Source organism: Mandrillus leucophaeus, unplaced genomic scaffold, assembly GCF_000951045.1.
Source record: "Mandrillus leucophaeus isolate KB7577 unplaced genomic scaffold, Mleu.le_1.0 Scaffold61, whole genome shotgun sequence".
Classification (NCBI taxonomy): domain Eukaryota; kingdom Metazoa; phylum Chordata; class Mammalia; order Primates; family Cercopithecidae; genus Mandrillus; species Mandrillus leucophaeus.
The window spans coordinates 901,595-922,681 of record NW_012106586.1 but is presented as its reverse complement, the minus strand read 5'-3'; the positions used below and the strand labels follow the sequence as shown (position 1 = coordinate 922,681).

Sequence of the window (21,087 nt, the reverse complement as noted above, 5' to 3'; positions counted from 1 at the left end):
TCTATTATGACTTTTAACATTGAAAAGATTTTATTTTTGTTGTTTTGCTTGTATGTTGTTGAGATAGTTAGTTAAATCTATTAGACTTTTTCTGTTTCCTATTATGCTTAAAGAGAACTTCTTATCTAAGATTATTTAAATTTTTGCCCATATTTTCTTCTAGTATTTATGATTTTTTTCACATTAAATATTTAATTATGTAAATTTATTTTGATGTAAAGTATGACATTTGGAACCAGCTTTAGTTTTTCTTGTCTTTTTTAAGACACGGTCTCACTCTGTTGCCCAGGCTGGAATGCAGGGGCTCAGTCATGGCTCAGTGCAGCCTTACATCCTGGGCTCAAGCAGTCCTCCAGCCTCAGCCTCCTGAGTAGCTGGGTCTGCAGGTATGTACCACCATGCCTGGTTAGTTTTTTTTATTACTGTTTTTTGTAGAGACAGGGTCTCACGATATTGCTCAGTCTGGTTTTCAAACTCCTGGGCTTAAATGATCCTTTTGCCTTAGCCTCCCAAAGTGCTAGGATTACAGACATGAGTCACTGCCAGATTTAGTGTGTCTACATGCTTATAATTCATCTTTTCACCACTGATTTGAAAAGGTATTTTTTTTTTATCAGATACTAGGTTTTTATGTGCGACAAGATTTGTTTCTCAGCTTTCCATCTCAGGTGTCCTTGCCCAGGCTGGATAATCATTTGTGGAGTTTTTAATTGATTGTTGATGGATTTTTAATATGAAATATTTACTGTTCAATTTACCTGCCTATTGCTAGCATAGTGTCATATATTTATAATGTTCTTCTTAGAAGTCCCTCATACACCTTTTTAAATGCATTTGTTTTATGGTTTTTTGTTGCTGTGAATGGGATGTTGATCCTCCCACCTTTTTCTAGCTGATTATCATTGATACATAAAGAAGTTACTTGTTTTCATTTGTTGATTTTTGTGGCTGGAAATTCTGATGAACACATTCTATTTTTGATACTTACCTGCCACAGTTTTGGGGTTTTCTAGATACACATCGCTCACGACATTTGTAAATAATATTTTTGCTGCCCCTTTCTGATAGCTATACGTTTGTTTGTCCTCAGCTGATTCAATGGCTTGAACTTTCAAACTGTTGCTAAATAATAATAGAAAAGGCAAACATCCTTATTTGGAATGTTTCTGGTTTGACCTATGGTTTGAAAGAGTGCCATGTGCGTGCTTGAGAGAAGAGAACAGTCCAGGATAAAGAGTGGCATATTCAAATTACAAAGACAGGAGTGAGAAAGTTTTGTGTGGAAACAGGTTGTACAAAGCTGAAGCTCTATATGGAGGAGTTACAACATGAGTACAGGTGGTTTATCTGAGGAAGGTGAGATTAATCAGACATGATGAATAGTTCAGGCATACTGTAGAGAGTGGTGCTATAGAATCAGGTGAGCTAGGCGTGAGATCTTCATCCGTAAGATGGTGGTATCGAAGTCACAGGGCTATGACTGAAATAATGTATGATCAAAGCATTTAAGCCCAATGCCTGGTGCCCAGTAAACACTAAACAGATGTCTTGTATTATTATTATTGTCATATAATAAAATAATGTAGAGCTTGAAAGGGGAATTTTAAAAAAGGGTAATTGATATGATAAAAATGGTATGTGTAAATAAAATCAGTTGCATGTAGGATGTGTCAAAGCAGGAAAAATAGACTAGAATCAGTGGGAATCTGTGTGTTCAGCATTCTTTCATTAGTGAGTTTTGAGGGAGTGTCTGCTCCCCAAGGCTAGCCATTGGCCAGGCCACCAGGAGTCCCCATGATAACGCACAGCCAGTTGCTTGAGCACGGTCATGGTGATTCATGCCCCCAACTTCCATGACCACATGTGATTATTAATGTGCTAGAATAGTTTATCTTGGTGTCTTGCACACATCATGATTTGTAATGTATATATTTAATAATTATAAAAGAAAGCAGTTATTTGCTTTCTTTAACATACATTATCTTCAAATTCCTAACTTAGTGATGATGCAATCATTCTTTTCACATGTGTATATTTTTTTGTGTCTTGGGGAAGCTTTGAAATACTTGCTGATTTATGGAGAGTGAAAAGTGAACCAGACTTTCTCAGAACATTTAGAAAAACTCAGACACTTAAAAGTTAAAATCAAACAGTATTTGAAATGATTTATACAATTGCAGCCATAACTTTTTTCCACTTAAGCCAAAGTACGTCTAAACAATCCTTTCATGCTGCTAAGTCCTTTAAATGGAAGCAGGAGACGCCTGTAAATCAAATGCGAGTTTACGTTTATTTCAGAACCGCTTTTCCTAACTCCTTTTCCCGCTTAAAACTTAGTGTGTTCTCGAAAAAGGTGAACACTCCGTTCTGATTTAATTTAAATGAACATGAATAAAGAAATACATTAAAATATTTTACAGGATAATATGCTGCCACAGCCAGTTTAGAGAAGCACAGTATTGAAGGCAAGCAGAGTAACACTAGGTGCAGTGGAGTTTGCTTATTTGAAATAAGATAATTCAGCTCCAAGCTTATCAGGAGTGAGTAATAAACATGATCACTGCGGTGGAGTCAATCTCAAACTACTCTGTTGGACTTGGAATTCACAAAACACTGTAATCTTACGTATTTATTTATTTATTTATTTTTTTTGAGACGGAGTCTCGCTGTGTGGCCCAGGCTGGAGTGAGCGGCGCCATCTTGGCTCACTGCAAGCTCCGCCTCCCGAGTTCCCGCCATTTCTCCTGCCTCCGCCTCCCGAGTAGCTGGGACCACAGGCGCCGCCATCACACCCGGCTAATTTTTTGTATTTTTAGTAGAGACGGGGTTTCACCGTGTTCGCCAGGATGGTCTCGATGTCCTGACCTCGTGATCCGCCCGCCTTGGCCTCCCAAAGTGCTGGGATTACAGGCGTGAGCCACCGTGCCCGGCCATAATCTTGTTTCTTAATGACTTCTTATCTCGAAATAGTTTGTATTCATAAGTTGCAAAGTACCTTTCGCCCAGCTTCCCCAGTGATAACATCCTACATAACCATGGTGCATCATCAAACCCAGGAGATTCACCCTGGTACAATACTGTGACACAGAAATCTGAATGACTTTCACGTCCTCTATTTGTTCATTATGGTTACTTCAAAAATGTACTGTCTTTTATTTTCTAGGATGGTACATCTCAGAATGGTTAGCAAAAACTAGTTTATAAGTGTAACCTACAACCTATGACTCCTTTTGTTCTGTTCAGATGATAACCAGATTTTAAGTGCATCATGAAGACAGGAACAACAGAAGTGAGATCAGTAGAGACTTGCACATCACTGGGACTTGCCCTGCATTCTGATGCTACCATGCTAGAGAAACACAAATACTTTAAAGTGCTCAGCGTTGAGAGCCACAGCAGCCATTGCTGTGTTTATGGCCTACTTGCCCCATAGGTAAAGTCAGAATCTGCCATGAGATCACCCATCTTAAGCATTTTCACCTATTATATCCTTGACTTCTCTTTTTACTTGAGTAGCACTGATTTTTTAATCTGCCCTTGAACTGTGTACTCACTGGCTTTTAAGCATTTTGGGCAAACCTGCAGTAAGAAATGCATTTTACATTATGATCTGTTATACAAATATATGTATGTACATTTAGGTGTGTATGTGTGCATACATGTGGGAGTGAAACTGAAACAAGTACCACAGATCTAAAGTCACCCTGCGTGTGGTACACTACATATTTTCTGTCCCATCTTTTTTTTTTAATGCGGGTCACAGGCTACTGTACAGATTTTACAAACCACCAATAGATAATGGTGCACAGTTTGAAAAATCTCCATGTTAACTTACCCTGCCCAGTGATTTTGCTTATTTTATTTTCTTTCCCAAGTCAACCATAAAACCTTTTTCTGATAAAGATGTTTTAGAACTAAATTATTTAGAACATTAAAACTAGAACTTTTATTTAATCCACCACCACTTCTCCTTATGTGTGTTAATTCATTTGAATGACATCTTTCAGGATGATATACATGTACAAGACAGTGTGAAAAATGATACAATGCAGTGCTGTGAGAACACTACTGTAAATAGGGAAGTGCTGAATTTTGCCTCATGGAGTCAGAAATGACCGTTAATCTGGGCTTAGTTGCTTCTGATTCAGATTTTTAACCTAGCTTAAGTCACAGTAGGGAGAAGGGAGTAAGGAACAAGTAAGGTATGGCAGAAAGTGGTTAGAGAATGTGTTAGTCCTGGTTGCTTGATGATAGGGAACTTGGAACAGAAGGGAGGGGCTGCTGTTTGGGGGTTGACTATCAGACTGGGATCAAGTCATAAAGAGTCCTTTGTGTCTGCTCAGAGGCCTGTATATGACTGGGGAGGGAATAGGAGGCCTTAGAGGTTTGAAGTTTGTAAGCAGAGAAGCGACATGAGCAGATATAAGCTGCAGGCAAAAAGTTAAGGTTCCAGTATGGATGATGGAATGGGGGTACAGAGATTGAAGCAGGGAGAAAACAATCTATCCAAGAAATAGCTGAAAACAAATAGAAAAATATAGTGACTCTGACCGTATACTTAAAACCATCTATTTTTTAATCTGCTAGAATGATCTACATCATTTTGATAACATTTTATTCTTCTCTCAGCAACATATTTACCAAAACAAATTCTTTTAAATATTTTATCCAGCATTTAGTTGTTTCGTTGAGGACTGTTGGAAATAGCAAACCCATCATGTTGCTGAAACAGAAGCTCCTCCATTTGATTTTTCTCTTCTTCTTATGTTTTTGCTTTATTCTTGGAGATTGCCTTGATTTCATCCTCCTACTCTTCCCATTGTTTTTGGTTTGGTTTTGGTTTTTGTTTTGGCAAGGATATTTTTATTTCTGGTAGCTGCTGCCTGTTCTTGTCTTCATTTTTCACAGCATCCTGATTTTTTTTAATGAATGTAACTTTTTTTGGCAAGTAAGAATATATATGCACATAGACCCTACTTACCCGAAAGGGCTTACAATCTAGGCAGGAGGTGATAAGGATCTAAACCTGGGCATTGAGGATGAGTATGGAAGGGAAAAGCTACAAGGAATATATTGAGATAAAATTATCAAGACTTCGGGATTGATTGGTGGTAACTGAGGATAAGGAATCAAGAGTCAATGCTGATCCTCAGCCTAAAAAGAGCACCTAGAAAAAGCCCACAGCTGACATTACACTCAGGGTGAAAGACTGAAAGCTTTCCTCTGAGATGGGAATAAGACAGCAATGTCTGCCATCGCCCCTTCTATTCAATAGTATACTGGTGGTTTTCACCATAGGAATTTGTCAAGAAAAAAACTAAAAGCATTCATATTACAAGGAAGAAATAAAATTATGTCTCTTTGCAGATGACATGCATGATCTTGTATATAGAAAATCCTAAGGAATACACACACACACACACACACACACACACACACACACACACACAACTTGATAGACTGGGCACAGTGACTCATGCTTGTAATCCCAGCACTTTGGGAGGCCAAGGCAGGTGAATTAGTGGAGGTCAGGAGTTCAAGACCAGCTGGTCAACATGGCAAAACCCTGTCTCTACTAAAAATACAAAAAATTAGCTGGGCATGGTGGTGTGCACCTGTAATCCTAGCTACTACGGAGGCTGAGGCAGGAGAATTGCTTGAACCTGGGAGGCGGAGGCCACAGTGAGCCAAGATCATCCCATTGCACTTCAGCCTGGGCAACAAGAGCAAAACTCCATCTCAAAAAAAAAAAAACAAAAACAAAAACAAAAAACTGATAAACCAGTTCATCAGGGTTGCAGGATATGAGATCAACATGCAAAAATTGTTTGTCTGTATTCTAGCAATAAACAACCTAAAAATTAAATTAAGAAGACCATTTGATTTACAGTAGCATCTGGAAGAGTAAAATACTTCGGAATAAATTTAGCCAAAGAAATTCAAGACTTGTAAAGTAAAAACTATAAAATGTTATTGAAAGAAAGAAGACCTAAATAAATGGAAAGGTGTCTCATGTTCATGGATTGTAAGACTTACTCTTGTTAAAGATGGCAGTACACCCCAAACTGACCTGCGGGTTTAACACAATCTCTCAAAACCTTAGCTGCCTTTTTTGCAGAAAATGACAAATCTAATCATAAAATGTCTCGTGGAAATGTGGGAGACCCAGAATAGCCAAAACAATCTTGAAAAGGAACAAAGCTAGAGGGCTCACACTTCCCAGTTGAAGCAGTTACTATGGAGCTACAGTAATCAGGACTGAGTGGCGCTGGCATAAGGATAAACATACAGGTTCGTGGAATACAACTGAGATTCCAGAAAAAAAACAAAACAAAACAAAACAAAAACCACATAGTTTTATCTTCAGTTGGCAACTAACTGAGGGAAGAATTGTCCTTTCAAAGAATGATGCTGGGAAAACTGGATCTCCGCATGCAAAAGAATGAAATTGGACTCCTACCTTGTACTATATACAAAAATTAACTCAAAACAGATCAAAGACCTAATTTAAGAGTTAAAACTGGAATATTCCTAGAAGAAAACATAGGTTTACATACATATTTATGACCTTGGATTAGGCGATGCCTTCTTAGATACATCACCTAACGCATAAACAACCAAAGAAACGGAAGAATTTTTAAAATTTTAATGGGTACAAATTTTTTAATTTTAAGGAGTTCAAATTTGTATCCAAAGAACACTACCATGAAAGTGAAATAACAACCCACAGAATAGGAGAATATGTATCTGATCAGAGTTTAATCTTTAATAAAACAACCCATTTTAAAGTGAGCAAAGGGTTTGAAGAGATATTTCTCCAAGAAAGATATTAAAATGACCAAGTAGCACACGAAAAGATATTCAGCATCATTAGTGAGGGATATGCAAATGAAAACCACAGTGCGAGACTACTTCATTCCCGCTGGGATGGGTATGATAAAAGACGGGCAGTAGCAAGTGTTGGTGTGGATGTGGAGAAATTGGAACCATTGTGGTGAGAATGTAAAAGGGCACAGCAGCTCTGGGAAACAGTCTCATAGCTCCTCAAAAAGTTAAGCAGAGTTACCAGATGGCCCAGCAATTCCAATCCCAGGTGGTAGGGAACTTTCACCCAATAGAACTGAAAACATATGCCCACCCAAAAATGTATGCACGAATGTACATAACAACATTATTCATGATAGTCAAAAAGTGGAAACCACCCAATAGATGACTGGATACTCAAAAGCGCTATATCCACACAATGGAAAATTAGTTATGAAGAGAAATGAAGTATTGCTGCAACATGGATAGACCTTGAAAACATTATGCTCGGTGTGACAAACTAGACACAAAACACCTCTGTTGTGTGATTCCATTTATGTGAAATGTCCAGAACAGGTAAATCCACAGAGATTAGTGGTTGCCAGGAGCTGAAGGGGGAGGAATGGAGAGGGACAGCGAATGGGCCCAGGGTTTCTCTTGGGAGTGAGGAAAATGTGCTGGAGTTAGTGATGATGGTTGCACAATTTTGTGAATATACTGAAAACCATTGAGGTGTACACTTGAAAAGAGTGAATTATATGGTGTGTGACGTTTATCTCAATTTTTCAAAGAAGAGTCACTGTCTTAGAGCAGGGAAGGGCTGTGATGGCCACATTCAGTGCCTCCCTTCCTTTCCGGGAAGGGGGAGACTGAATTGCCATAGAAGTTAGAGACCGGCTTTCCTGGGAAGGGTGTTCTGAGGGATTAGATTTAACATTGTAACCTATGGATCTAGAAGGAAATACGAGGCCATCAGCTCACCTCAGCCTTCAGCAAGTTGTCACTCACCACACATCCTTTCAGCGTTACACCTCAAACCTTCAAGCTTACGAGCTGTGAGAAGAAAGCCAACTATTCTTCTAGAGCTTCTATATATAAAATACCTATAGTATTATTACAGCATTTTAAAGTAATGCTAATTGATTCTATTTTTATACTAATAATTGTAAGAATAACTTCAGTGCAGCAGCATTATTTATAGCAAATACTACTTTTAACTAATGGTGTTGAATGTTTTTCTCTGTTTTTTAAATTTCCATAATATGTACTGTTTGGCATTACCCAAGTTTTCCATATATTTCAGCCACAACTGTAGCAGTTTCTTTTTTGTAAAACAAACAAACAAACAAAAATTGCTAAGAACTGTCGCATCAGGCAGTTTGGAAATTCTTCAGATGAGACGGCCAGGGAGGATTGATCACGTGTTGATAGAATGCAGGCTGCCTCAGTCATTTCGGTGGCTCAGTCACAGTCTTTCTGTCAGTTATTCTGAACAAAATACACGCGGTAACACGAGCTGCAGGCTGCCTCAGTCATTTCGGTGGCTCAGTCACAGTCTTTCTTTCTGTCAGTTATTCTGAACAAAATACACGCGGTAACACGAGCTGCAGATGACATACTGTCACAAGCCCTGGGCTGTCCTTTAGAATGTGCAGTGACTTACTAAGCTCTGGAATGCCTTACATGGGAAGTAGGGGGGCAGTTGTTGTGGATTCCTTGAGGTGAGGTTGTGTTTATTGTCTTTATTAATTCAGTTTCATCTTAATCCTCAGTAAGACACACCTCCTAATTGCACATGTCTGGCTTTTTACCTCTCAGGCAATGGAAAGGAAAGTTAATAGGATGTACTTTTTAATAGGATCTTAGGGGGATTTTTCACCATTACAATGAGAAAGTAAGTTTGGGGAGCTGCAGTTATTCAAATCAAGGAAGTTGAGTGAACCATTTAGAGGTATTAGGTAAGGGTTAATAGGTAAGAGACACTGAAGTGAGGATGTGGCTGTGCAAACACCACATTGGACGGGTTTCCGATGAAACATGACTGTTAGAGAAGAGCCTGTGTAGGAGGCATGCATTCTTCAATATCGCACATACACCGTGGCCTAAGCTTATGGGAAGCTAATAGCAGTATTATTTTAATTTTGTTTTGTCACTTGAGAAATGCAGACCTCTCTCTGTGTGTGTGTGTGTGTGTGTGTGTGTGTGTAGTCACTAAATTAGTTACGTTACCTATTTGTTGGTATCTTTTTAATTTAGCGATTATTGAAACTGGTTAATTATAGAAAAAGAATTTGAACTTACAGATGTAAATTGTTTCCAAATTACAGTCATTTATGTCTACTATTCTTACTCCTTCTATCATTATTTGTGTGAGTATTTATTGAAGACACCATGCTAGTCGCTGATACAAAGAGGTGTCTGATGTCTGCCCTGCTTGGAAGTGATTCTGTTAGTGGCTGACAAACTGGACCATGCCGAGGATCAGCACAGTGCACACTTTTCCCTTCCCTTCTCTCCTGTAGCCCGTGCTGCAGCCCTAGGAGGTGGGTGGGGCCACGGTCAGGGTGGTTTTGGGATCTGGTGTTGGCAGTGCAGCCGGTAAGTGCAGAGCCTGCATTCCCATGGCACTTGCTGCAGTGTGACTGTCCGGTCATCCCGGATTTACTGTCTGTCCCCTCCAGTGACTGTGCGGCCACGAGGGCAGGGTCCTCTCTGTCCACTGCTGGCCAGTTGTGAGTTCAGTGAGGTGTGGAAAGGTGGATGATTTCAAGTCTCTGTGCCTAGTGGCTGTGTGCCATGCAGAGGTACGGAGGAAAGGGTGGAGAGCATGCACAAGACACAGGGCAGGTCCTTGCTGCCAGGGCCAATGCTGAGGTGAAGTTAGGACAGCCTCTCCAGTTTTCCCTATGAAGACTTTAAAGGCACAATACAAACTCATTAGAAAATAATAAACTCGTGTGTCCTACTACCTCTTCAATAAATCTTCCCACTAAAATAATCCCAGGTGCGGGCTGATTAGATTAATGGAGAGGGGGCAGTGGTGGTCTCTGGTAGGGGGCGAGTGGCTGTGAAGGTGAGGACTCCAGCCGGATTGCAGTAGATCAGCCACACCAGAGAGCACCTGGGGGAGGCCGAGGCCGCAGGCAGGGGAGTTAGGCCTTGACTGAGCAAGAGGGCGTGGAGTGGGAGTTCATCTGCACAGCCTTCGATACTGGAGTCCCAGCTGCCTGGGGGCAGGGTAACCGCCGTGAAACCAGTTGTTCCAATTGCGCCTGGAATTGGGACTAAGTGAGGCAGCACCCTGACCCGCTCCCCTTTTTTAATCATCAGAGAAGGTCTTGTTAAAGAAGCATAATCTGAAAAGACATTGAGGAAAGTGAGAATGAGCCATATGGATCCACCTGGGGGAAGAGCGTCTGAGGCAGAGAGGAGAGCTAGGATCAGGAGCTTACCCGGAGGCTGTTGGACCAGCAAGTCAGCGGCATGTCTGGAGCACAGCGAGCAACGGGAGAGTGACAGGAAGTGAAATCTAAGCAGGACAGGGTCTGAGGAAGCCATTCCAGGGTTCCGCTTGCCTGTTTAATGAAAGAAGTCAGTAGGCCCTTGTCCTAGCCCATTTTCTGTTGCTTATAACAGAATACCTGAAACTGGGTGATTTACAAAGAGAAGGAGTTTATTTTTTACAGTAATGGAGGCATGGAAATCCAAGGTTGAGGAGTTGCGTCTGGTGAGAGCCTTCCTGCTGGCGGGGACTCTGCAGAGTCCCGAAGGGGGACAGGGCCTCACCTGGCGAGGGTGCTGAGTGTGCTCACGGGCTACTCAGGTCTCTCTTCCTCTTCTTAGAAACCCACCAGTCCCACTCCCATGATAATCTGTTTATGAAGGCAGGGCTCTCATGATCCAGTCACCTCCTAAAGGCCCCATGTCTCAGTACTGCCACTTTGGGGATAAAGTTTCAACATGAGTTTTGGAAGGGACCATAGCAGCCCTATGTGACATCAAATTGTCCCATTTGTCCCTCTCCATTTTGTATTGCAGCTTTACCTAACAGGGTAGAGGCTGCCTGATTCCCCATGGGCGGCGGAGACTTGGGCTCTAAAGGCATGAGCCCCTAAAGGAATGGAGCCTCTGCCCACAAAGCCCGGTTACAGCCCTCCCCCCACACACCTGCTCCCTTGCACACCTGTGTGCAGTCTGTGGGTGATGCACCTGCCCTTGGACTCCTTCCCATTGAGAAGTTACTGTCCCTTCTGCATCACTCTTTGTTGTGCTCTATGCCTGGAGAGAAATTCTCATGGTCTACAAAGGGCACTCATGTCCTTTTCCATTTTTCCTTTCATGGATTTTCTCTGATCCTATGCAGACACGCCTCCTTTAGTTAAGGGCTTATGATTATCATGGAAACAAAAACAGAGTCCTTCTTGTCGTGTGCCTCAGGGGTTTCATTGACTCCCAGAGCTGCCTGATCGGGGTTCAGACACAGTACCTGTTCCTGCAGAGGCCGTGTTGCTGTCCTGGTCTGACTCTCCTGACCGTGGACGTCCTTATTTTCTGTGTTACTTCTCTGACACTTTCCCAGTGTTAGCACGGGTTCCTTTAGAATGACGGGCAGTCTTCCATTTTCTCAGCAGATGTTGGAGGAGAGAGAAAAGGCAATGTTAAGGAGTTTTGACCGGGAAGAAAAAGAGCAAGCATTTGTTAGTTCCTGTTCTGTGGTTTTTGTTTTTCATTTGTCTTAATTAGATCCATGTTATCTTTCTGTGTCTCATCTAATAAATGTATTTCCATCTGAGTCAGTTACATCCCTGCTCTGCTAATAGATTTGCTTTTGATAGACACAATCCTGTATTTCCAGGGGTTTTTTAATGTTACATATAAATTACATTGACAGTCGAAGTTAGCATACTGAAGAAGTGTGCTCCTAGTTAATATTTTGTGTGTCGTTAACATCACACCTGCCATACTACTTTGTGTGGGGTTTTGTTTTGTTTTTGAGACAGAGTCTCACTCTGTCACCCAGGCTGTAGTATATTGGTGTGATCTCAGCTCACTGCAGCCTCTGCTCCCAGGCTCAGGTGATCCTTCTTACGTCAGCCTCCCGAGTGGCTGGGACTGTAGGTGGGCTACCACGCCTAGCTGATGTTTGGGTTGTTTTTGTTTTGTTTTTGTGTTTTTGGTAGAGATGGGTTATCACCATGTTGCCCATGCTGGTTTCAAATTCCCGGGCTCAAGCAATCTGTCCTCCTTGGCCTCCCAGAGTTCTGGGATTACAGACATGAGCCACTGCGCCTGGTCAACATTTTAAACTATAGCATTTACTTATCATAGCTTGTGTAAGAAGTTTCTTTTCAGCTGTAAAAATAGCTCTGTGGTGTGTTTTGGTATGTATTTTAGCAGACACGGTAGAAACAAAGTTAAAAGTTACAGGTGTCATACATACACACATGAACCTGGCATAGACGTCAGTTTTGGTGTCAGTGATGTGAAATCGAGCCGGGTGTAAACTTGGCCTCCCCTTGCCTATCAAGCCAGCAGATAGAACCAGTGAGCTGGTAGCTTCATCAACATGTGGTGTTCACCTTTGAGTCCAAGGTGGTGATTCCAGTCTTCACCTTTTCAAAGCTAGCAGGAAAGGGGAAAGAGGACAAGGAGGGCGAGTAGCTTCCTTTTGCAGAACCCAGCTGCACACGTCACCTTTACTCGCAGCCATTTTCAAGAATGTAGTCACACAGCCACATGCCTCGGGGTGTCTGGGAGACGCAGTCACTGCCAGAGCAGTCGAGAGCCCTGTTCACACTTAGCAGGAAAAGGGTGTGATTCTGTTTCTAAAAGGAAAAAAGGGGAAAATGAAGGAAGGGACACTTACTACTCCCTGCCATTAGCCTTGGCAAATCATTCTTTTCAAGTCTATTTATAAAATATAAGCTGTTAAAATATTTACAAAAAATTAAGAAATATTTACAAAGGGTAATATTTACAAAAAGAAATATTTACAAAGGCGTGGTGGCCACGCCTGTAATCCCAGCACTTTGGGAAGCCGATGCAGGCGGATCACGAGGTCAGGAGTTCAAGACTAGCCTGGGCAACATAGTGAAACCCCGTCTCTACTAAAAATACAAAAAATTAGCTGGGCACGGTGGCATGGGCCTGTAGTCCCAGCTACCTGGGAGGCTGAGGCAGGAGAATTGCTTGAACCTGGGAGGTGGGGGTTGCAGTGAGCCAAGATCGTGCCACTGCACTCCAGCCTGGGTGACAGCGTGAGACTTCGACAAAGACACAAGGTATATCTTTATACACCTTCCATATTTTCAGAAGTTTATTCTCAAAATAGGATTTTTAACATAACTCTCATTTTAAGAAATAGATATTGGTATTAGTTTTCAATTGCTGTATAACAAATTTCTACTAATGTAGTGGCTTAAAACAGTGCCTATCTCACAGTTGCTTTGGATCAGGAGTCAACACAGTATAGCTGTTCCTATGCCTGGGGGTCACACAAGGCTGCAGGCAAGGTGTTGGCAGGGCTGCAGTCTCATCTGGGGGCTTGGCTGCATCCCCCAGGTTATTGGCATAATTCATTTCCAACGGTTATAGCACTGAGGACAGGCTTCTTACCAGCTGGCTATAGGCTACCCACACGTCCCAGAGGGCCCCCCAGCTTCCGGGGTCCTCCCCCAGACCTCTGACCGTGGGCTTTCCCGACAGGGTCACCTTCTTCCTCTAGCTACCAAGGAGTGTTTCTAGAGCGAGCTTGCTAGCGAGATGGAGACATCTTGGATAACATGATGTATTCATGGGAGTGACAACCAAAACCACTGCCATATTTGGTTGGTTAGGAGCAAGAAGCAGCTTCTGTCTATATTTAAGGGAGGAGATTTCAAAAAGATGTGACCATCAGGAGGACAGGTCATGGGGGCCTTGTGAGAGTGTGTCCACCACAGTAACTGTTTCACTTAACAACACTTTCTATTCCAAATTGAGAACACCTGTCTGTTGGGCATTGTTGTTTCGTGGGTTTTGGTAAACTGTCAGTAGGTACTTTTTATCGTTTAGAAGCACTGGTCCCCAGTGATGCATGGAACATGCACACACATTGAAAGAGAGAGAGTGAGTGAGAGAGAGAGAGCGAGCATGGACGTGAGAGGCCAATAGGAAAATATGTTCTTTGCTCTACTTTGTGGTTAAATCATTAAACACTTCTGGAGTATTTAATGTATCTTATTTAGCAGACCAGTGATATTGTACACAGAGAATGTGAGAACTCAGAATGGTCTTTCTATGAAGACAAGCTCAGGAACTTGCTTGTTCCTGCCTTGTTACCTAATTACAACAGGTGGAAGTGTGAACGACAAGATTACATGAGCTCGTGCAGTATGACTAGCCCATTGTTTCTTTAGAGTCTCTAAGGCTTGAAGGAGATAGAAAGCATACTCTAGGAAGCCCTGCTCAGACTCTCTACATGGTCCAGACCTGAAGATGTGGTCCCAAAATCAGCCTGAGAAATCTCACATCATCTAGCAAATAATGTAGTTAAAGAACGGTTTTTAAAAACCATTTATAGCCTAAGATCCAAATTTGTTTTTAAACACCATAGTGTCTTCTTATCTGCAAAATAGATATGGTAGAATGCTCAAAAGAATCCAGCGAAGAAAAATGCTTCTGGAGGACTGCATAGGATTATTGCATGTCAGAGGCCTTTTTGGATGGTGGTTGTGTGGTGGCCTTGAAATGTCCTCTCTCGGACAGCGTCACGTCATCATTGGTATACAGTCAGTGTATTTAATATATTTTGCTACCATTCTTAACCTAATACCACTCACTTCCCTAGTCAAAAATAAATTAGTTATATGAAATTGCACTTGTAGTACAACCCAATACACCAATCTTATAAACCAGAATTATTATTCCTGGGCTCTGCATCTCAGTCAGGTGTCCAGTTGTCGGTAACATTGAGTGTCATTGTGAAAGAATCCCATGGTGTCCATCTGTCCATCCATTCATTCGCCAGATTGCTATTGAGTTCCCACTGTGCTTCCAGTGCTGCAGTAAGTCCAGACGTGGGTACAGTATGTCGACCATGCCCTTAGGAAGTTTACAACACACGTCAAAGTGATAGGCTGCATTTCTATACTCGTGGCTTATAGGATCCCCCCCTTATTCTCAAGGGATATATTTCAAGACCCCAGGTGGATGCCTGAAGCTACAGATAGTACTGAACTCTATATATACTATACATACATACCTATGATAAAGTGACGTTTATAAATTAGGCACAGTAAGAGATTAACAGCAATAAGGTAGGACAACTTATATACTGTAATAAAAGTGTTATGAATGTGGTGTCTCCCTCTCTCACAATATGTAAGTATAGTACACCTGCCTATTTTTGGACTGGAGTTGACCACAGGTAACTGGAACCATGGGTAGGAAAACTGCTATGACCATTTCACTTGAGTTGGGAGGACTACTGTAGAGCGTCCCTCAGTATCTGTGGGAATTGGTTCTAGGATCCAGCCCCTGACCATGGATACCAAAATCTGAGCATGTTCAAGTCCTGTGATTGGCCCTGTGGAACCTGCAGATAGGAACATTCGACCCTCCATAGATGCAGGTTTCACATCCCCACTGTATTTCCCACCGGTGTTTGGGTGTGGATGCAGAGTCTGCCAATATGTATTCGACTGTATTCATTGAAAGAAATCCACGTATAAGTGGATCCACTTGTGTTGTTCAAGAGTCAGCTGTATAATGTTCCAGTGATAAAATCATTTTAAAATAAATTTTAGCTAAATGCATCTCTACATGTATAGCTGGACATGAAGAAATGGTATACTATTTAAGAGTATAGTTGGCTGAGCACAGTGGCTGACACCTGCAATCCCAGCACTTTACGAGGCCAAGGTAAGCAGATCACTTGAGGCCAAGAGTTCAAAACTAGGCTGGGAAACAACCCTCATCTCTACAAAAAAATTTTAAAAATTAGCCAAGCATGGTGGTGCATACCTGTGGTCCCAGCTGCTCAGGAGGCTGAGGTGAGAGGCTGCTTGAGCCCAGGAGCTCCAGGTTACAGTGAGACATGCTCATGCCACTGCGCTCCAGCCTGAGTCACAGAGTGAGACCTTGTCTCTAAAAAAATTTAAGAAGAGTATAATTACGAGAAATGGTTAGTTCCGTTATTCCGTATCTAGCACACAGTTAATGAGTGCTTGCTCTGCACTAGCCCCTGTTCTGTGTTTGAAACTGAAAATAAAGTGGCCCGTTGCTACCTTTCCATTTCTGGTCCTGGAAAATCATGGCATTAGAGAAGGGCTGTAGGCAAGTAAAAATGATCAAAGAGCCTTCCATTCTCTGGAGTTCTAAAGCAAGTGACCATATGCATGGGTTTCTCGACAGGCTGCTTTGCTGGCTCCAGGTTTTGTCTTTCGTATGGGACGCTGAGATTATCTAACTCAAGGAAAGTTTAAATAGGCATGCCTTGGGATAGCAATGGGATTTGAAAATCTATGTCTCTCACCATAATAAAAGGATAACTACAAAGATGTTTCATGGTTTGCTTTTGAAATCAGATCCACATGTTAAACATCGAAGGAAGTGTGAAAGCTTTTATCCATCTGACAAATATCCCTTAGGAAGAAGAAAACTTCAATTTAAAAGGAAGAGGATATAACTCCAGAGCTTAAGATGAAATGCTATATTTTATTATTCCAGATGAATGAGTGAAACGGTAATAAGGACTTAATATTAGGTTGAATTAGCAGGAATTCAGCAATTGTGTTCAAACAACAGTAGAATTGTAGGTCTTAGTCAGCCATAGACTTGCAAACCGATGATGAAAGGTGTCAGGTGGAGATAATTTATTTAGCATGTCTTGCGGTGTAGTCCTGAACCCAAACCTGTAATTAAAGAGCAAGACACAGCGGGGCATGTGTGTACCAGAAGACCTGCATTCAGGCGGGGGGTCAGGATAAGGCGGACCCTGACTGTCCAGGAAGTGGTGCGTGCACAAATCCTGATGTCTCTTTCTACCGTTCTGAAAGGTCTTATTTTTATAACTCTGTTTATGTGGGATGTGGGAACTCAGTTACGAGCTGATGAAACCGGGGAACTTAAGACATTTCTTAGCTCAGATCAAATGCCACTATTGAAGTGGGCTTGCTTTCAAAGTAAAACAAAGCCGTATTCAGCTGGAATCTAAACAGAATTAAACTCTGCTCTGTACTGCAAAGGCTGCCAAACTCGTTCTGGCAAATCACCGTGAAGAAAATATTTCAAAGACAAAGCCCCTTAACTGTATGCTACGAATTCCGGGGCGTCCACCCTGAGAGACGCTTATCATCAGTAGTACAAGTGCTCGTATCTTGGTGCAGTATCAGATTAAAACAGCAGGCCGTATTCCATTACAGAAGATATCCTCGCATCCAAACTGCTGCATACGAGAAGGGCTACCAGTGGTCCATGAGTTCTCATCACTTAGTAGATTAGGATTCCAGCATAACAGAAAAACTGACAAATACCCCTTTTGAATAAGACAAAGTACATGGAACTGTGTATCTGTTGTAAATGAATTCTAAAGCCTTTTGAGTAAAAACGTAGTTATTCAAAGTTTGTTACACTGGAATTTAGTTCATAGATGGTCCTAGGCTCTTTGCTTTTGTTTAAATACCACTTGCGTCTTAACAGGATGAAAATTCCATGTCTTCCTTTCTCTGGCCTTCACTATGCTGGCGGACCTTGCTGACAAAAGACTGCGCAGGCCACATTTTGAGTGTCCAGCTCCTCCCAGCAGGGCACAGCTCCACCAAGGGCGTGCATCTGTTGCACCTCCCGCAGCCTCAGCCCCACTGTTGGTTGTGTTTTCATGGTACTGTGTGGGGGTGGCACTTGGGCCTGCAGTTGGGGTATCTTGTGAGGTAGGATATAGGTCTAGCTGCTGTGAGAGAGACCCAAAACAATAGCTGTGCAAGTGCCCCAGCCCAGCGCAGGAGGTGGCTGCCCCCGTTACAGGCCCACACTTCTGACTGGCTGCATCCCCAAGAAGGAAGGGGCGTGGATCATTCCTTCAGGACACCACTCACAAGGCGCCCACCTGACTTCCAATCGTGTCTTCTTACAGAAAGAGGAGAGCGGATGTGGAGGTGCACGGTGCCTCGGAGGTGCTGGCCCCATGTCCTCATCTGCGTGCAGTGTTCCTGCACACCTTCCTTAGGACAGAGCCCTTGCTGAGCCCAGGCAAACTAGCTGTCTTGGAGAATTGGACACAACCAGAGAGTCACTAGCATTGCCATGCGTCTTTTAAGCCACTGTGTAGTGAACACAGGGAGTATGCTGCCACGTTCCTGTGATGAAGTAACCATATTTTAAAAAATGTTTCCTGCTCGATATGTTAACTAGAATTCACTTACCTAGTTTATAGAGTTGTAACAAGGATTATACTTTATTTATTGTTTGTTTTCTGGGGAGTTAACAAATTCGTTAAGAGTGTTGTTGTCATGGTTAAAAAAAGTTAAGCTTTTTAAAAAAGTTGTTTGTTTATTTATTTTTTAATTATTATTTTTTTGAGACAGATGCTTGCTCTGTCGCCCAGGCTGGAGTGCAGTGATGCGATCTTGGCTCACTACAACCTCCACCTCCTGGGTTCAAGCAATTCGCCTGCTTCAACTTCCCGAGTAGCTGAGATTACAGACATGTGCCGCCATGCCTGGCTAATTTTTGTATTTTTAGTAGAGACAGGGTTTCACCATGTTAGCCAGGCTGGTCTCGAATTCTTGGCCTCAAGTGACCCAGCTGCCTCAGCCTCCTGATGTGCTGGGATTACAGGCATGAGCCACTGTGCCCGGCCCAAGCTTCTATTTTTAAAAGAAATGTTTATGTCAGATAAAGAGAGAAGAAAGTGAATGATTGCCGTGTCAGATTTGTTTCAGAAAAGTAAAAATGTTAAAGTCCTAAGTGTAGCCTTCGAGGGCAGTTTTCGTAGTCCCAGCTTTGGCTGGGGTGACGTTACAGCAGACGCGCCATTGCAAGCTCGTGTGCTGTGCTTGCGTAGCCCTGCCCTTGCAGATGGGTTGGAATGGAGATGTTTTCCACTGTAGCAACAGAGAAAGAGCAGTATTCCTAGGAAAAGAAGTTTCCAGTGGAACAGTGTCCTTCCATGAAAATCCATGTGGCCTTTCCTATCATAACTACATCATTGTCCTTAGGTAGAATGGATGCTCTCTCTGTGTGTGCCAGACCCCAAATCCCCTCCTCCAATGTTGATGACCAGGCATTCCGAGCGGGTCAGAACAGATGTGCACGTCCACCCGGCTCCACCACTGGCACTCCCGCCACCGTCTCTAGGCTGTCTTCTCTACGTTTCTGTCACAGAAGTGAATCCCAGAGTGATGAACTTGTAGAAAACAATTAGGTGTCTGCTTCTCCTGTCTTATGATTAGAAAATAAGTGGAAGGAGCTCAGAGGAGGGACCACAGACAGTTTGTTCACTGGGAGGCAAGTTGCTGGTGGTTATCTTTGGTTCTTAGCGTTTGTCTCTTCTAAAAACAAAAAAGAATGCATTCCCAGACTACCCCTCTTTATCTAGTTATGATTTTTAAATTCTGTCCCATTTTCCTTCTCCTCTGTGACTTTTTGTTTCGTCGTAAAATGTAATTATGGTAAAAACATGGAAGGTTTTTATGTTACAAAAACGAGTTCATGAAAAGCAGTTCGTGCAACAGAGAATCATTGCAGAGTACAACTCTCTGAACTACCTAAATTATTAAAAATAAGTAAACTCCTGACTTTACTGTTTTTCTAGATAGTCATGTGAAATACAATGTATTATAATCAGCGTAATTAAACTCACTCAATGAAGAAGATTAACCATATATTTGGAGCAAAACACATACACCTATCTGTGATTATATTTATGTGATACAAAATTTTCTTTGTGTGTGTCTTAGTGTGCTAGGGCTGCCTTCACAAAATACCAGAGCCTGTGTGGCTTAAACAATAGAAATTTACTTCCCACTGTTCTGGAGGCTGGAAATCCAGACCAAGGTGTCAGCAGGTCTGGCTTCTCCCGAGGCCCCATTGGCCTGGAGACAACCTTTCCTCAGTGCCCACACCCTGGCATCCAGCTTTCCTCCTCTTCCAAGACACCAGTGAGATTGGGCGAGGGCCCAGTCTAAGAGCTTCACTTTTACTTAATCACTTCTTTGGAGGCCCTGCCTCCTAATGAGTCACGTTCTGAGGTATGGCTTTGGGTTTCAACGTGTGAATTTTGAGGAGACACACTTCAGCCCGTAACAGTGTATAAAATGTGAGAATAGTGATATCATAGGTGACACAGCCTTCTGGGGTAAAATGCAGGTGAAAACATTGACGGGTCTCTCCGTGTCTCCACTGTGTTCTCACATGTGATACTCTCCAAGTGGAAGCTGACTTGTGTCCCGTGCTGTGTCTCTGTTCTCAGCAGGCCTGGCAGCTGCGATTCAGCCACCTCGTGGGGTATGGCGCTAAGTACTACTCTTACCTCATGTCCAGAGCGGTCGCCTCCATGGTGTGGAAGGAGTGCTTTCTGCAGGATCCTTTCAACAGGTAAGAAGGGGGTAAGTTCTAAACTGTGCCCGCCTCGGACCACAGTCATTCCCCACTCCATTACATCTGAAGCTGGGCTCGGAGAGCCGCAGCCCACAGAACACAGCCAAGCCCAGCAGGAAGTGGCAGCTCCGCAGACAGCCTCATCCCGCTTGGCCCTTCTCACCCATCTTGCTCCTGCTTCCTGCAGCTGATGGTGACCCTGGACATCCCCCTGCCCTGCAGCCACTGTGTGGAGGTGGCCCTGTGGGGCCTGAGGGAACTGTTGTGTGAGGGCTCCTGTGCTCTGTGAAGCAGCCCATGCCGCTCCTGTGGGGTTTCTTGGCTTTTCTGACCTCACCACGTGATACAGGACGCCCACCCCTTTCCACAGAATGGAGGGAGAACAAGGCACTGGAGAGGCTAGGGGCATGTAGGGAGGAAGTAGGGGGCCTAGGATCAGTAGTCCTGCTTTCCCAATCTCTTCCTAAAGGCCAGGTAGTGGTTACACTTGCATCGGGTGGAGAGGTACAGGAGATGCCTTGCTTCCTGGAGGGTGCGAGGGATTCTGTGCTGTGACTGGGGGATGCAGGGGATCCCGTGCTGTCTGGGGGGTGTGGGGGATCCCGTGCTGTCTGGGGGGTGTGGGGGATCCCGTGCTATCTGGGGGGGGGTTGTGGGGGATCCCATGCTGTCTGGGGAGTGTGAGGGATCCCGTGCTGTCTGGGG

The 21,087-nt window shown here is 43.0% G+C and overlaps 1 protein-coding gene across 1 annotated transcript in view; it reads left to right on the top strand.

The window, feature by feature from the left end:
- The window catches only part of MIPEP (mitochondrial intermediate peptidase), a 151,771-nt gene that overhangs the window by 101,094 nt on the left and 29,590 nt on the right, over positions 1–21,087 (top strand). The window contains exon 17 of the mRNA XM_011999931.1: positions 20,258–20,379. Coding sequence (XP_011855321.1) covers positions 20,258–20,379 — 122 coding nt within the window. The remainder of the gene's footprint in view (positions 1–20,257; positions 20,380–21,087) is intronic.